This window comes from Ambystoma mexicanum, chromosome 5p, assembly GCF_040938575.1.
Source record: "Ambystoma mexicanum isolate Mex_15411 chromosome 5p, UKY_AmexF1_1, whole genome shotgun sequence".
Classification (NCBI taxonomy): domain Eukaryota; kingdom Metazoa; phylum Chordata; class Amphibia; order Caudata; family Ambystomatidae; genus Ambystoma; species Ambystoma mexicanum.
Genome location: NC_090930.1, coordinates 1,207,134,802 through 1,207,153,165, shown reverse-complemented (window position 1 = coordinate 1,207,153,165; position 18,364 = coordinate 1,207,134,802). Strand labels below are relative to the sequence as shown.

The following is an 18,364-nucleotide window of genomic DNA, read 5'->3' as shown; positions in this document are numbered from 1 at the left end:
TGAACCAATTCACTTTCAGCTCTGATATATTCCCAAACACTTCAACTTTATGGGTGAGGGGGTTAGATTGCTATCAGGTTTTTTATAAAACAAAATAATATCGTCCGCATATATCGAGACTAGTTCACGTGTACCTCCAAGCGCCAGCCCCCGTTGCTCATTAAGTCGTTAAAGTCTCACATTTAAGGGCTCCATCGCTATGGCGAATACCAGTGGGGATAGTGGACAGCCCTGACATGTCCCCGCCCCAGACTGAATGCCTCAAAGAGTCTTCCAAATACCCTGCTTCTGGCCGTCACATCTGAATACAGCATTTTACCCACACTGATGGGTGGGTAGTCTGGCGAGGCCCGTCAAATGCTTCTTGACTGTCGGGTTGGAAGAGGAGAAGACCTCTTCCTCCGAGTTTCTGTAAGCTCCTATGGCCGCCAAATACGTGCAGCAAGTGTCAACCTGCACGCCCGAGTGCATGAAGTGTGCAGAGAAGGAGAGCACGTCATCCAACGTACATGCAAGTGGGTCGACCTCCTTGGAGTCTGCCCCGTGACAGAACCTATTCCACTTACTCTTATACTGGGTCCTGGTAGCCTTGCTCCTTGCACCCTGTATGATCTGTACGTTAGCTTGTGAGAGGCTAGGTGCTCTAGCGTTATCTGCCCAGGAACCACGCTGTGAGGACTAATTTTTGTAGCGCGGGGTTGTAACCCTGCACCCCTGTTGTGCCAGAAGAGTTGCTCGGCCCGTCGGAAAGTTAATGGGTGGTCTCTCCGAGAGGCTGAGCAGCTCCGAGAACCATGGCCTTGCTGGCCACCATGGGGTTATCAGAATGACGCTGAGGTGGCAAGATTCCTTTATCTTGCATATCACCCTGTGGACCAGTTGTGTGTGTGGAAAGGCGTATGCTGTCATGCCGTTCCATTGAATCTGAAATGCGTCCCCCAGAGAGCCGGGGCCCTGCCCCTGCCATGACGCAAACTGTTGGCACATCCTGTTGTCTCAGGAGGCAAAGAGATCCACTTGCGGATGCCCCCATCTGTTGAAGATCTCCAGCAGCACCTGGTCTTTCAATTGCCACTCGTAATCGTCTGTTCCCAGTCTACTGAGTCTGTCCGGCTCCAAGTTGGATTCCCCTGGGATGTGGACTGCCATGATGTAGATGTTGTTCTCCAGGGCCCCTGCTTGTTGACGTAGAGCATGCTGGTCGAGTTGTGTGTCTGAATGAGGACGACCTTGCCCCCAATAACCGGAAGGAAGGCTCTGAATGCTAGCCAGATGGCCTTCAGTTCCAACCAATTGATATGGTACTCCTGCTCCAGCCGTGTCTAGGTTCCATGGACGCTGTGGGTGTCCAGGTTGGATCCCTAGCCCTTGAGAGAGGAGTCTGCAGTGATAGTGACCTGCGGGGGCAGCTGTCTGAATGGTTTTCCTGTCCGCAAGTTGTCCTCTCTGGCCCACCATGAAAGGTCCGGGTGCAGAGAAGGGGGAAGTTTGATCAGCTCCGCCTGAGAGCCCTGCTCCTGATTGCATGACGTTGCGAAGTGCAGCTGTATTCTCCTCATCTTGAGTCTCGTGTGGGGGACGGCCAATAGGACCACTGCCATGAGACCCAGTAGGTGTTGGTACCACCAAGTCGATGTCCCTTCTCGGCTGAGGAAGTGAGCAGTGGCCCTCCTGATGGCTGTGATCTTGTCATCCAAGGGGAACACTCTCTCGGAGCTCCTGTCCCAGATGAGCCCCAGGAAAGTCGTTCTCTCCGTAGGCTGTAGCGGGGACTTTGTGAGATTCAGCGAAAAGCCCAGGTCGTGGAGTGTGATCATAAGAGCGTGGGAAGTGTGGTGCACCGCATCCAGAGATGTCGCCCTGACGAGCAGGACATTGAGGTACGGGTAGATGTAGTGACCCTGAGCCCCGAGGAGGGCCGCCACTGTATTCATAAGCCAGGTAAAGACTCTGGGGGCCGAGTTGAGGCCGAAGGGAAGCATCTTGTATTGGAAATGGTAGCCCATGATTCTGAATCATAGAAAAGAACGGTGAGGCTGCCAAATCGGGACATGTAGGAAGGCATCCTTCAGATCCAGGGAGCACATCCAGTCATCCAGTCTCCCCTGCACAATGTCTCTGCTATGAGAACTGGCGTAACCATCTTGAATTTTGTAGAGGTAGGGAGAGGTTGAGGGTGGAGAGGTCCAACACAACTCTCACGCCAGCCTTGTTCTTCGTCTGAATGGTGAAAATCCTGGAGTTGAAGCACAATCCTCGCTGAGAGGCTGGGACTGTCATGATGCCCCCTCCCGGGGAGCCGGTTCAAGCCCGGCGTCCCCGAAAGCGGACATCCAGTCCCCAAGGAAGGACCCAGCAACCCCATATAGGGGCCCTTTGGACAGTGTCCTGGCGCCTATGGCGCCAGGCTCATAAAAGACATCAGTCCTGGCACCATAGGCGCCAGGCTCATTATGGGAATGCTTGGGTGCACTTACCTGATGCAGACCATGCTGCAGGATCCCGGCCTCCTTGAGGCCTGAAAGGAACTACTTTACCTGTGGGACTAATTTACCATCCGGGCGTGGTCGGGGAAGGATACATACCTGATTGGAGGAAGGCTACATACCTGGAACCTCTTCCAAGGCTATTTAAACCCCACCCGAACAGCCACACGTGCTTCGCGTTGTTCTGCATCTAGCAGCTGGATGCTCACCGTGCCTGCTCCTGCATCCTGACTTCTGCCACGCCTGCCAGCATCCTGGATCACCTGCAAAGGAAGAGAAGAAGAGAACAGAAGAAGGAAAAGTCCTTACCTGCTAAATCCGCATCCCGGAGACATCTCGCCGACAATCCTGAAAAGGACGATTTTATTTTAAAAGCTCATCGCGTCGATCGCTGCAGCGCCGCATTCCACTCACCTTTACAGGGCGCCTCCATGTTCAGCAGCGATCATCCGGATTCGCAGTCACGCCCCAGCGCCTAGGGAGAAAAACACCAGAACAAAAGGTGAGAGAGAGAAGGGAATAAGGAAAGCTAAATCTCCATGTTAAGACTTATCTGTTGATTCATTCCCTCTTCATTTCGGGTCCGCGCCGCATCCTGGCATTTCCGGACCCCGGCCCCTAAGGGGAAAAAGAGACATCAGCGTTAAGGAGCGAATGAAAAGACATTACCAAAAAACTCTCATTAAAGACTTACCTGATTTCTACAAGGATTTCACCTCTCATCTCGGGTCGGTGCCTGTTCCCCGCATTCCGTACCCCGGCCCCTATGGGGAAAAAGACACTAGCATTAGTACATTAATGCATGGACACAAGGGGAACCTCTTATCAAAAAACTTACCTGGAAGCCAAGCAAGTTTGGTCCTCACCAATCCGAAAATCCAGTGAAGTAACTGGATACCAACCCGCCCCTGCATCAGAAGCAGGATGGAGAGCTCGTCCTTCCAGACCCTAAGGTGAGACGCTACGAGAAATCACAGAAGGGTTTCAAGGAGGGTGAGAGGGGAAAGTGGGAGGCCGATTGCATTACCCCGCAGACAGTTAATCCCCTATTTTCGCCTACAGAAGGATACTTCTGCGAGCCAGACAAGCCAGATTTGGGGGCCCGGTCCAGTCCGTCTTCCGAACCCTGCGCATCACCTTAGAAGAGGTCACAGCAGCGCGAACCAGGCCAGCGCCTCCGTGGGAGTCAGGTGAGCGTAACAGGGACTTCCTTCACTGCTTGGCTATCGATGAGCGACTGGATCTCTGCCAAAAGAGTTGCTGTCCCAATCTGTGGGAGTGGAGGACAAGGGGGGGAGGGGGGGAATGATAGGTAGGTGGTACTCCGTGGATACAACAGAGCGGATCCAGGGGTCCGTGGAATTCTGATTCCAGCACTGTGCGTGGAGACCAAGCCTGCCCCCACCGGAGACATGTGGATCCGAAGGGGCGCGTCATGCCTTCTTTCGCTCTGAGGCTGGTGCGGAGAAGGGGGACTTTGTTGTTTGCACTGATGTTGAGTCAGCGAACAGTCCGGCTGCCTGGACCTACGTTCTTGGAAGCCGCGGAACTCTCCGTATGGATGTCCCTTGTCTGAGTGCTGCTGTGACTGGGTATATGCCTTGGGTGTGGCCTTTGTGAGGATAAAGACTTTGCTCTATGCAAGCTGTTTTTCTTTTTCATCTAGCTCCTCATCTGTGGTGGAGTGAAAGGTCACCGCCCTCGAAAGACAGGTCCAATATGCATTCCTGGACATCTGGATTAGATTTAGTAGCCCGGAACCAGGCCATCCTTCTCATGTCCGTGGCGATGCATATGGTCCGGCCAGAGGTGTCAATGTGGGCCACGGTGAACTCCATGATGTCTTGCGCCACCATTTTAGCCTCTGCCAGTCCAGCCTTGAAACGTGACTGGCTCTGGACCGGAAATTCTGGAAGGAAGTCAGCTATTTCCTGCCAAAGCCTCTGGTTAACGGCTGCCAGCAGGGCATCCGCGTTGGCTTGACAAAGATACAACGAAGCATTGGAATAAAGCTTTTTCCCGGTCACCTCCAAGATTGTCTCCTCCTTGCCTAGCAGTGCCACTGACAAGGAGGCTGAGGACGACTAAGGCTTGGAGTAGAGTGATGCTGCAGCAATCACCAAAGAGTGTGGCTGAGGATGTGCCGACAGCAAGAGTGTATTCCCCTCCAATTGCCTGTACTTGGCGTCCATGTGTCGATTGACTGGTTGGACGGAGTGGGGCTTGAGCCACCCCTTTTTGGCCAAGGCGACAACGTCCTTCTGCATCGAGATCCATGTTTTAGCCGCGGAGCGTAGCGTGAGGACCTCAGCGAGCACCCCCTCTGCTGTTTGCTAAAACTCGGGTACTCTGCCAGCCCTGCAAGACTTTCGTGGAAGGCCTTGGCTGACGATGGAGTGTCAGGGTCCTCTTCCTCGTCCGTTTCCACCTCTGTGTCCGGTTGGTCTGCCACAGGTGGGGGAGCGCTGGGAGCCGAAGGCTGAGGTGTGGAGACCAGAGCCAGAGGCTGCAGCGGAGGCTGGTACGGAACCAACTGTGCTATCAGCTGGGGGGCCTGCGCATGGTCAGTCATCAAAGTTGGGTCTTAATATGCCATTGTTGTTTCCGATGACAGACGTTTTGATTCGCTCAAGCGCCTCCTGGCATTCAGAACTCCAGTTCCATTTGGTGTTCGACCTGGTGAGCTCCCTGAGCGGCTCGGACATGGTTGCCAGGTTGGGAATTAACCTCCCGAAGTAAGTTGCCATCCCCAAGAAACTGCGTACTTCCATGGGTGTTGTCGGGGGGCCTCCTTTATGTCTGCCACCTTTTGTGGGTCGGCTGATATCCGCTCACTGTTGAAAACGTACCCGAAGAATATTATCTCAGGAACTTGCATTTGTCCTGGTGGATGGTTACGCCTGCGGTCTCCAGCCTGCTAATCACCATCTTGAGGCGACGCATATGCTCCTGCCTGTCGCTGGCGTTGATGTGGATGTTGTCAAACACATTCAGCACTCCTGGGATCCCCTGGATCACTTCCTGGATGGGTTGCTGGAACACCTCTGCCGCTGAGGAGATGCCGAAACTCACTCTCTTGTACCGCTGCAGACCCATGTGGGTAGAGAAGGTCTTAATATACCTTAAATCATGGTGTAGTTTCACCTGGTGGTATCCAGCGTGAGGTCGATTTGTGAGAAAACATTCGACTCTGTGAGGTCCGTAATTATCTCATCTAACGTGGGGGTGATGTTTCGCTCCCTTTTGATTGGTGCATTCGGTAGGCGCATGTCAATGCAAATCCTTACTTTCCCCGGTTGCTTCCGTTTCTTTGTGACAACCATAGGCGGTACCCACAGCGTTGGTCCTGTGACTTGTTCAATAATGCTAGCCTTTTCAAGTTTGTGTAACTCCTTTGCGACCAGGTCTCTCATATGAAATGGAGTTCTCCTGTGGCATACCGCCCGGGGCTGTACCGTCTGGTCGATGTGATGTTTTATAAGCTTGCCTTTCAAACATCCGATGCCGTTGAGGATGCCAGGGTGCTACTCAAGGAGGTTAGTGACGTCCATTGAGTCTGTGATGTCACAGATGAACTAGATCAGTCCTAAGTTTTTTGCTGCATCCCCAATAAGCAAGCATTCGATTCCTGCATTGACGACATATATCTTTGATTTGATGACTGTCTCGCTTCTGCTTCCTTGCGTTCTAAAGCATCCTTCCACTGGAAGTGGCGACTTGCTTCTGTAGGCAAACAGGAGTGTTTCAGTTGACTTGAGGTTTGGTCGAGGACGTAGTGCCCGGAACATTGTCGGTGGCATAACATTTACTGATGCTCCTGTGTTTTTCGTCATGAGTGTCTCTTGGCCCTGTATGGACACAAGGCTTTTGTGTCTTCTCCATTCTTTCGTCAGCTTCGTGCTTCTGTGATTAAGTGCTGAGATCAGATGGACATTGCTCCTCCTCCTCGTTCTCCAGGTCCCCACATCCGTCACTGTGTCACCATTGTCATCTCCAGTAGTCGGCCGCAATGCAACGCGTTTATGCTTGCTTCTTTTTCTTGGAGAAGGATTTAGCTTGCTGTGGTTGTGGGCGATGAGGCTGCCCTGAGGATCTGCAGACACGTGCGTAGTGGTCCTTCCGGCCACATGCCCCACAAGTGGTGCCGTGCGCTGGGCAGTTTCTCCTTCCGTGGCGTGCTTCACCGCATGATCCGAACTCGGTAGGCCCCGGGATTCTGGGTTGCCACTGCAGTGAATTGTTCGTCTCCTTGTAGTCTTCCATTGGTGCTTGGCGGTTGGAGATCTGTGCTATCACCGTTGTTGTTGGCACCAGTTGGAGCTTCTGGAGCGTGGTACCCATGTGTGCCGCCCTCCCGTGCAACAGTTCTCTTTCGCGTCCATATTCAAGGATCCTGGCTAGGGTGATGCCTTTTTCGCCCAAGACCATTCTGCTTAGTTTCTCCGAGTGCATGCCGTTGATGATCTGGTGCCTGATTTCCTTTTTTTTTCGATGTTGTCGAATTCACACGAGAGTGCTAGTTTCCTAAACCTTGTGTGGTAAGCGTCCAGTGTTTGATCCTCCATCTGTACTGTGGTGCAGAAATTGAAGGTTTCGTAGTCCGGATTCAACTGTGGCATGAAATGTGATATAAGGGCATCTTTGGCCAGTTGGTATATGTCTGCACCATTGTCAATGACCAGCGTGTTGAAAATGCGCAGGACGTCGTCACTCACGTTGAGCAGAAGGTGCAACCTAATCTTCCTGGGTGTTGTAGTCCTTGCAGTCCATTGCCACTGATGATGGATCGGTGTAGTGGTCGAAAGGCCCTAATGCAGCCGTGGCACCTCCATGAGGTCGAGGGGACGGCACTGGTGGCGTCAATAATGCAGCTATCCTTGCCGGTGTGCCGGGTCTGGGCATGGAAAGGCCAGTTGCCATGTTGCCACGGTTCATATGTGGGCAGCAATGGATTCCTCCTCACCTTTGTTTGCCGGTCTGTTGGTGTGGCACCATGGACTTGCCATCTCCGAGGTGTTTCCTTGCGTGGTGCAGTGGCTCCCTCTGTGCTGCTTGATAATGATTCAGGAGGAAAAAAAAATATTTCCCAAAGTGGGTGGGGGATGGTACCCCCACTGTGTTTTTACAAAAATGGGCCACTGTCATGGGCCTGTGGGCTGATTTATGGCCTGGAATCAGCTGTGCGCGTGTCCGCTCCCTCATCTCGTCACCATTGTGAAGTTCCACCCTGCCGGTACAGCCGGCGGAGAGAGGACGAGCAGGGCCTGCATCGGTGGCCCAGCTGGGGGAAGGCGGGAGCAGACAAAGGACATGACACGTCGGTGTTCTCTCGTGCCCGGAACTGCCTACCATCCGGCAGGGCAGGCCCTTTATTTGTAGTGCGCCTCACGTCACTGCACATGCGGGATGTGAGAAAGATCCAACAAGGGCCAGGGGCAAAACTAAATTTGCCCCGCATATCCTGTCAAGGCGGAGACGGGGGAGTAATTGGGCCAAATTTGTGGTTGCTGAAGAGCTATATTGAAATGAAAAACGGCCCGCTCCCGTGCTGGGCCCAGGCGCTTATCACTTAATTTGAGCACTGCTGTTAAACCAGCTGCCCCCTGCTGGTGTAGCAGCGGTGCTCTATTGAAATGAAAAGCACCCACACTCCTGCCGGAGCTACCGCTGCCAGCACGAGTGCAGGGCGCTTTTCAATTTAATAGGGCGCCTTCACCACGCCAGCTCGGACGAGCCCTTGAAAGGCTCCCCCGAGCTAGTGTGGCAGGGGGCTAAAGTGTCGCCCATACCTTTAGCCGGCTCCGACATTTGGTCAGATCGGAGTACTACTTATCATGCAGCATTCCCAATCAAGTTCCTGAATGATAAACCGTGACAGGGTTGTGTGCTATCAACAGGCATCCCAAGCATGCAAAGTGCCTTCCCGTGACCCACACCACTCCGTCATTTACCTTGTTCCTTGGCGGTGCACAGCGAGCTGGTGGTGGACAGGGATCTCCATAGCAGCAGCCTGGCTCCCCCGAGGGTGGCAGCAACAGAGAGAGGCATCTGCAGGAGGGAACAGAAGAAGAGAAGATCAAACAGTGTGGCTACTGCATAGGGATTTGGGAAGGCAGAGGGCAAGTCCTCCTACCCAAGTGGCACAACGGGTGATCTTTTCACAAACCCCTTCATTGCCAAGTGCATTGGTAACCCAATGCATTGACAGAAGTTACTGCAGAATCACAATTTTGTAAGAGCAACATTTGTTCAATATTTTTGATACATACGTGTAAGTCAAAGGCCAATCACATCATTTAAATGATTAAAATATTGTGTCCTGTGGAATAGGGAGGAGTAGTGGGGCGACCCATTAAAACAATTACTGTACAGTAAACAGGGATCAAAACACAATACATGTGTGACTTTTCAAACAAAAAGCATGCCAGATATAAAGAACACACAGCTCGTGTTTGGCATTATTGAAACTGTTTACCCCTTTAGGTGCATAGTTACTTTTTCTGTATTGTGCATATTGGGGCAAACACATAGGTTTACCCTAACCCCAATTCCTACACTAGCACTTATCAAGATCGTATCCTTGACATTAGCAGCTCGCCACAACCTCCTGTAACTTTCTGATTTCCAGATGCAATGGACAATGGGTATTAATCACTTTTGCACTCGTTTTTTGTCTCATGTTTTTCTGCTTTTTTTCCACCAAAATATAGATGGAAAGTTTGGGTACAGTGTATAGGAAGAGCGGTGGAAGTGGAATGTGCGCATGTAGGGGGTCTCACTAGTTTTTGTTCTAAAAACTAAAAAGCAGTTAAATCAGCCCTCACAATTGATGAGTGTCTCTAGGGCTTATGGCAGTTGTAATCCAAAACATTTGGATATTCAATGGTTGCAGACCCTTTGCCTTACCCTAACTCTAACCCAAAACATTACACAAATCCTAACCGCTAACCTAACCTAGCCCCCTACTCTAGCCCTAAAAAAACCTTACACTAAGTGGGGCAATCACAAGCCCCCAAAATCCTCCCTTAGCCTAACCCTAAACCCCAACCTTTAATTGAATGGCAAACCCTAGATTCAACATAATTCTAACCATTACCTTAACTAACCCATACCCCAACATCACCATCCCTCTGAAAGCCATCCTAACTCTTAAAATGAACTCTTAACTCTAACCCAGAACACTGTTTTAACCCTAGCACCATAATACCCAAAAGCCTCCACAACCTCCCTAACCCTCATCTTAAACTTAACACAAACTGCACAGCATTTTTTTGGCTAAATTTCCGCTGCATTTTTTGACTACTTTTGTCAACATTGCCACTGCCACAGTAACTGCCCCACAACTATCCTATAATAAGAGTCCTTTTTAGTTGCCAACATTTTCAACGGATTTCATTTTATCAACACTTAGAAAGAATGCATTTGCAACACCAAGATTCAAACACATGACCTGCATCCTTCAACCAGATATCTGTTGTGGAAATGATGTACTCTAGCTCCCAATTCAGTGGACTGTCCCCATTGTCATTTCTTCGTCTTTCCCCTTCAACACACTTTTGTTTGGCCCTTAATCAAACTAATGTTTAGTCACTCCAGTTCCCTATACTCTGATCACCCTTTTGCATTCACATAACTTCTAAAATTCTAAAAAAAAAATTGAACATGATACCATCCGCTTAATCTTTTCCCATAAAAGAAGGCATCCCCGATTTCTCCTCTTCCAGGGGATTCCTACTCTGACGCCCCATGGCCTTGTGGACAATTCTCAAAGTCTAGAGCCTCTTCCATCAAGCCTCACAGAGAATATAACACTTCACAGACCTTCTCTTCTACTAGGGCTTCTGGCTTCAGGTAATCAGTTACCTATCCTGACCAGCGTAGATCTGCCACAAAAAAATAGACCTGGGCACGAAGGCTATTTCAAATCGTAATTTCCCAAAGTAGTACCTGTGAGCACATTTTGGGGAAAACTCTTAGCAAATGCTGCAATTCAATTGGTTTTAGTGGTGCAACATTGGACAAAACTACAAGCTGCAGTTCATTAAACTGACAGACAAAATTGGCCACAAAGGCTTGTCAGACCGATTTTTACGGCACTGCTTCCATGCAGGTCCAGCCCTATCCCAACTGTGATGTGCAAACATACAGAGGAAAGGCTGTCCGCCACTGGAACACCCCCTCACACACAACAGCACATCACAGGTCTGTCGTCCACCCCAACTCTTTAAAACAACTCCTTGGCCTCTAGTGACACTCCTGTGGCTGTGCTGCATTCCTTTTCTTTTCATTGGCAGGTGCATAGAGGTTGTTTGGTCTGGAGTGTTAACAGCACACGTGGTTGGTTGATAAATCACTCCCTCAATCACTCACAAGCCTAGATTATCCACCAAGCGGCTTCTTTCTTCTTCTTGCTGACAGATTCTATCCATCAGCAGTGAGTATTGGATACCGAGGCTTGAGTCTCATTACTCCATCCTCTCGGGTTGAGTGTGTAGCTGTGTTCCTTATGTTCTGTGTGGACTTGTCACAGTAAGGCTGGTTTCAAGGGTCTTCGCCGTGATGGGCGTCCACCAAGCGCACTATAGAGGCCCAATGTATAGGCACATCCCTGTGGTTCCCCAAGGTAAAGAGTGCCTCATACAATAGGTCCCACCCAGTCCGTACCCTCCTTCGATTTGCTTTACACTGTTGGAGCAGCACCGTCTGCACCCAAAACAAGTTCTCTTTCATTATGAAGGAGAGGAAACTGAAATTTAAAGCAACACAAATAGTTACAACTAAAGAAATGTACGCACAATTCCAGAATACATAACCAACTCACTTACTGTGTGTGCGAGTTGAAAACTTTAATATAAAAAAAGTGTGTGTGAGACTTTAATATAAAAAAAAAAAGTTAAACTATTTTCTAAAACTTTTCAGTATGATACCATAGTTGGAACAAAATATCAACTACAAAGAAAGGACCCCTAAAGTGGACTTAACCGGGTACTGTACTACACACACGCCCACACACTTAAAACACTTAACCGACTGATCTAGCGTAGTAGGTTTGTAGGAATGGCCTTGGTAGAGTGGTGAAATTTGTAAAATGATTTTGCGGGACGCTTACACACACACTGCGGTGATGACGTCACCTTTTGCCTGTCCCAATTGTTATTTTTTTTTTAAAACTCTGTTTATTGATGGTCAACACAGATTCAATTTATTGCACATTGCATTTCACAGCACATACATTACTCACATTGTTAGATACATATTTCACAAATTACATTTGCATCACATGGAGGTTTCCTCGTCCAAGGCCATTTCGCACAAGTATATCCAGAGCGGGGCCCATATGTCTTTGGGGAGATTACTTGATGTTACAGTCAATGTATATTGTTCCTTGCATTCATTAACATAAGTTAGATCACAGAGAAAATGCTAAATTTTAAGTGGAAAAGGGTTTGTCCAACATTTCGATATACATCTTTTAGCTGCTGCGCAGGAGACATTAAAAAATCTCCTGTTTGTTTCGGCCTGTTTGCGAATGTCTCCAAATAGGTATTTTTGCAAAGATAGGGTTGCTGGGATCTGTGTTATCTCTTCTAATGTTTCTGCCACTTCTTTCCAGAATGTAGCCACCGGAGGACATTCCCAATACATGTGAAAGGACCCTGCTTGAGCTGTTTTATATTTAGGGCATTCCCCCGATTGTCCCGTTGAAAATGTAGCCAACTTGGTTGGGGTATAGTGGAGTCTGTTTAGGACCCTGAATTGGATCAGCAGAAGGCCTGCATTTAAAGATACAGATTTTGTAAGCATACAGTATTTGGCCCATTTTCCATCTATAATGATTGTATTCAGGTCCTCCTCCCATTTAGCTTTGACTTTGTTTATTGTAAGGATGTGTGCTTGTGCTAATGAGTATAACTTAGAGACTCCCAGTCCCGTACCCAACGTTGCCGCCTGTATGCACGGGTGTGAGGGTGGTTCATCCGGGAAGAGTGGCCAACATGCATTAAATGCTGACTTCATCCTGTAATACTGAAGTGTTTTAAGTGGTCCCCACCCAACTGCACCACCAAATTCTTCTCTGGTCACAAATTTCCCATTAGGGAACATGTCACGCATTCAAACTTCTTTATTTGGGCCCCAGAGTCTCTGTATTGTTTTATCCAATGTGGGCGGTATAACAGGATATTTCCACAGTGGAACATCCGGGTCATATGGGGTATCTATCTTTAATTTTTTATATAATGTTATCCATGCACGAACCGTGGTTCCTACTGTGTCATAGAGACAAGAATCTTTGTATTGAAGGTGAAATATAATGGAACGGAGGTCTATGGGGGACACAGCGAAGTCCTCAAGCCATATATGAGGTGAGCGGTCTTCCAGGTCGTACCAATGTTTTGCAAACTGCGCTTGCGCCACCAAGTAGTATAATTCAAAATCTGGTGCTGCCACCCCCCTTGTACTATAAGGTTCAATCAACTTTTACCATTTTATTTGAGGGGTCTTCCCGTCCCAGACAAACGCCACTGCCATTGATCGTATTCTTTCAAAAAAGGTTCTACCCAGCCATATGGGTATGTTTACAAACAGGTAGAGCAGTCTGGGGAGAACCACCATCTTGAGGATGGCGACCCGGCCATTCAGGGATATGGGTAGTTTAGCCCATGTCTGGAACTTAACATTGAGCAACTGTATAATTTGTTCGTAGTTATCTGCATACAGTAGCTGCCCATCTCGGGATATCATTATGCCTAGGTATCGTATATGTCCGGAGAATTGAGATTCTCTGTTGGTGTCGGACATATGTGTGCGGCGTCAACGGGAGGATTTCTGATTTTTAGTTATTTATTTTGTATCCCAAGAATTCAGAAAATGTATGTCTTGCATGAGGGGTGCTAAATTGGTTTCAGGGTCACGGACATATAGTAAAAGTATCATCCGCATATAGCAAAATCGACTGGGGCGGGCCTGACATTCGTATCCCCCTATCTTCATGCTTTAGTCTGACCATTATAGCCATGGGTTCAATGGTTAGTGCAAATAATATAGGCGGAAATGGGCAGCCTTGTCTGGTACCACTGCCCAGCGTGAATAGGTCAGAAATTGTGTTGTTCGTGAGCACTCTCGCACCTGTTTTTGTGTAAAATAATTTAACATATTGGACAAAATTGGAGCCTATTCCAAACTTTCTGAGTAACTCCAGGAGATATACCCATGACACCGAGTCAAATGCCTTTTCAGCGTCTAGGGATACTGCTACTGCCTGTGCTTCTGGGTTTATTTGTGCCATTACTGCAAACAGCCTGTGTAAATTCAATGCTGTAGATCTTGTGGGGATGAATCCATTCTGGTCGGGATGGCTCAGTGTCGGCATGTTTGGTAAAAGCCTGTTCGCCAGCACCTTGGCGAACACCTTGGCGCAGCCCTACAGATAAGGTGCGTATCTTTCCTTTATACGCATGTAATTATAGCCATTACGGAGCATTTAATTTTCTTCTGCGTACCTTTTACGCTGTATTTATTTTCATTAAAAAGCATACTTTCCTCCACTAGATGCCAGTAGAGGGCAATAATCTCCATATCTGAGTGTATTACATAACTTCTTTTATTAAATCACTGAAAGTACAGTGGGGTTAACTAGATTTTTGGGACTTCTAGTTTACCATTCAGGCTTAACATGTTGGTGTAAGGATTTACATGTTGCCATGTGCTGTTATTATGCAATTTGTGTTTTTGGAAGTAAACTCTTTAAGATATCATTACTGTAGGCCTTCGGAAAGGAGTAGGCCCAGAGGCCTACTGCTCCACTCTCTTCACACTTGGAAAGACCGAGGCGAGGGGGGGGTTCAGAGCACGCCTAAAGGGAACAGCCGGGAGGGGAAATAAATGACCCCCGCTCCCTCCTAAAGGGCTGACAAGCCTGGGTGATAGCCCTTCATGTCCAGGAGAGTTGCCCCATCCATTCCCAGAGTGCTGGTGAGCCTTGCCAGGCCTAGCACCACAGAGGGCTGTACTCCCACTCCCTCAAGGGTTTGGGCAGGGTAAATGGCAGAGTGAGAGCTCTCCCCATTACAGCGCAGAGACATTCTATATAACTGGGAGCATTGATAAGCTGCCTCTTCGAGTGTTGTAGGCTGAGGAACCGTGAATTGCAGAGATGTGGCCGAGCACTGAGGGAATGAATGCACACGAGTACATTTTTTAGGATTCAGGGAAGTAAAGTATGCACTAGTGCCCGTGTTGCAGCATTAAGGCGTCAGGGGGTTGGAGATGCCCTGTTAGGTTGCAATATTCTTGGGTGGAGGGGGGGAAATGACAATTAGTACACATTATCTTGCCTAAGTGGCTTGTCATGTGTATTGTTGGTGAATGCTCTTCCAGGGTGCATCTAGATGGATTTTATATTTCAGAACTGCTTTGGGATGTTGACATCAGTGTGCCCTCGCTCCCCTTGAAGTGCATACTGGCTCTTCTTGAATATCTACCCAACCACTTATGTTTAGGTCAATAAACTATGCACATTCATGTATACACTCTGAAAAACCAGCTGAGGCCAAATAATAATAGGCAGCATTCTTCTTGAAACTTTGGCTTACCTCATTGAAAAAGGTGGCGAAGCACTGCCCTTCCCATTTGTACCTCATCCGCGTGCTGCTTTTCCAGGCAGTAGTGGCGCGTAAACGTGTGCGGAACAGACCATGCCGCCGCCTGGCAGATGTCCGTCAGCGGAATTCCTGCCCATAGAGCCACGGAGGAAGATGTCGATCTCGTGGAATGGGCTCTGGGACGATGTAGTAGAGGTCTCCCGGCCTTGGAATGACACAGGGTAATCGCCGAGGAGACCCAGCGAGCCAGACCTTGTTTGGAGATAGCCTTACCCCTAGCCGAGGGGCCGTAGGCGACGAATAGCTGTCTGGTGGCTCTGATATCTTGCGTTTTTTGCAGGTAAAATTTTAGCGCCCTTTTGACGTCCAGAGTGTGAAGAGCCTTCTCCGCCGTCGACGAAGGAGATGCAAAGAAAGTAGGGAGTACCAGGGTCGAGTGCTTATGATAGACCGACGGTACTTTTGGGATGAATGAAGGGTTAGTTGATAAAATAACTTTGTCCTTAAAGAACCTCAGATATGGAGGGTCTATGACCAGTGCCTGTAGTTCCGACATTCTTCTAGCCGAAGTGATGGCAACTAGGAACGCGAGTTTCCAAGATAGAAATTGTAGAGATGAAGAGGACATTGGCTCAAAGGGAGGCTTCATTAAGGCAGCTAGAACCGTGTTCAGACTCCACGACGGTGGGAACCGTTTTTCCGGAGGGAAGGTTCTAAACAGACCCTTCATGAAATGCTTCACTAGCCTGTCACTGAATAGTGGAGGGGACTGTCTTCTTCTGGTAAATCTCGAAACAGCCGCCAGGTGTACTTTGATTGACGATGATGACAGTCCGCTCTCCGCAAGATGAAGAAGATACGGGAGGATTTGCTCCGGAGTTACTTCCAAAGGTTGTATATTTTGTTGTGTTTGACACCATATACAGAACCTTTTCCATTTGCTTACATATGATTTGTTAGTGGACGGGGCTCTGGCCGCCTGCAGAATCCTTCGGCAATCAGTCGAGACTTTTAGGTTCCCGAACTCCGAGAAGTCAGGAGCCATGCAGTTAAGTTCAGGCTGTCCGGATTGTGGTGCCACACGGTCCCCTCGTCCCTGGACAGGAGGTTCGGTACTTTCCTGAATGGTATCGGCTGATCCAGCGACAGATGAAGGAGGTCTGAGAACCATGGTTGCCTCGGCCAGCGCGGGGCCACTAGGATGACCCGGCAATTGTACCTGTGGATCCCCTGGATCGTCCTCCGTATGAGGGGAAATGGAGGGAAGGCGTAGAGGAACTTGCCTGTCCACGGAAACGAGAACGCTTCCCCCAGGGAGCCTGTTTGGGGCCATCTGCTCGCGAACTGAGCACATTTTCGGTTTCTTTCCGTGGCGAAGAGATCGATCGACGGGGTCCCCCATCTTTCGAAGATTTCCCCGAGTTGAGTGGAGTCCAGCTCCCACTCGTGTATTTGTTACATAGTTCTGCTCAGGGAATCCGCCTGTAAGTTCTTCGCTCCCGGTAGGTGGTATGCCACTAGGGAGATGTGGTGTTTTAAAGCCCAATGCCAGATCTTTTGAGCTTCCTTCGAGAGGGTCCTGGATCTGGTGCCACCCTGTTTTATCAGGTAGAACATAGCTGTCGTATTGTCCGTGAGCACTCTTACTTTTGACCCCTTGATGTGTGGGAGGAAAGATTTCAGGGCCCATCTCACCGCCCTTAGCTCCAGGACATTGATATGTAGGCGAGATTCGGTCGACGACCACCTGCCTTGGGTTTGGTGACGTGACGTGTGTGCTCCCCAGCCCGACAGAGAGGCGTCTGTAATGATGGTGTTCTGAAATTCCGGCTCCTGCATGGGGACCCCTCTGTCCAGGTTGCGCGCCACTTTCCACCATCGGATGGCTTTGATAACTCGTTCGTCGTCGACTATTATCTTGTCTGACCAGCGGCCTGTGGCCTGCTTCCATCTGTCTGATAGGAACTCCTGTAGAGGTCTCATGAACAACCGGCAGTTCGCGACTAGGTGGATGCACGATGCCATGGAGCCGAGGAGAGCCGCATATTTTCTTACTGACAACCTTCTCTGTAAACAAAGTTGGCTTGTCAGGTGTTTGATCTTCAACAACCTTTCATGGGATGGTTTCACTAGTCCCGTGTGGGTGTCGAATTGAGCACCTAGGAACTTCAAGCTCTTCGAGGGCTTTAGTGAAGACTTTTCGTAGTTCACTGCAAATCCCAGACGCTGTAGCAGTCGCAAGGTGGTCAATAGGCTGTCGTTGGTCGACGCTGGGGAGGATCCCCTCACGAGCCAGTCGTCGAGGTACGGGTAAACGTGATGCCCTTCCTTCCGCAGCCAGGCTGCTACGGGTGCTAGGCACTTTGTAAAGGTTCTTGGGGAGGACTTCAGGCCGAAAGGGAGCACAGTAAATTGGTAGTGTGTTTGGCCGACTAGGAACCTCAGGAACCTCCTGTGGTGAGTGCGCACCGGAATGTGAAAATACGCATCTTGGAGGTCCAGAGACGCCAGGAAATCGTTCTTTTGGACCGATCTGATTACCTCCTGTAGAGTAAGCATCTTGAACTTTTGACTCAGCAGGGTTTTGTTGAGGTCCCGTAGGTCGAGGATGGGGCGCCACTTCCCGTTTGGTTTCTTTACTACGAAGCAGCGTGAGTAAACCCCTAAGCCTCTCTGTGAAGCAGGGACTAACTCGATGGCGCCTTTTTTTAGCATGAGCGCAACCTCTCGACGCAAGACGCTTAGGTGTGTTGAGAAGACAGGCGTATCGGTGGACGTCTTGGAGGTCTGGATTTGAATCTTAGGGAATGTCCCAGTCTCACCGTGTCCAGAACCCACCGATCTGTCGTAATTGACTCCCATTCCTCGACGCAACTTGACACTCTCCCTCCTAGAACGTCATTGTTGATCTTTTTGTTTTCCCGTCGACGACGAGAAAGTGGGACGTCTCTTAGAGGCCTGGAAATTTCTGCGTCGGGTCGAGGACTGTGAGGCGCGTCTATAGCCTTGGGACGGATATGAAGACCTCCCGAATGCTCTATCCCTGGATCCCGCAAATCGTGCGTTTCCCGTAGCTCCTCTAAAGGGGCGAAAGGAACGAAAGGGCTTACCGCTTTGGAGAGAGCCCAGCGAGCGCGCCGTCTCAGAGTCCTCCTTCATTCCTTTCAAGGCCTCATCCACCTTTTCGCCAAACAGGTGGTCACCTTCGAAAGGCATGTCGACGACCTTATATTGCACCTCGGGTCTAAAGTTGGTGCACTTGAGCCAGGCCTGGCG

The 18,364-nt window shown here is 49.5% G+C and overlaps 1 protein-coding gene across 7 annotated transcripts in view; it reads right to left on the bottom strand.

The window, feature by feature from the left end:
- LOC138481500 (cytochrome c oxidase subunit 4 isoform 1, mitochondrial-like) overlaps positions 1-18,364 on the bottom strand; it is a 718,121-nt gene that overhangs the window by 429,865 nt on the left and 269,892 nt on the right. For all 7 annotated transcript variants that reach the window (XM_069613682.1, XM_069613687.1, XM_069613684.1 and 4 more), the window contains one exon: positions 8,438-8,534. In XM_069613682.1, coding sequence (XP_069469783.1) covers positions 8,438-8,534 — 97 coding nt within the window. The remainder of the gene's footprint in view (positions 1-8,437; positions 8,535-18,364) is intronic.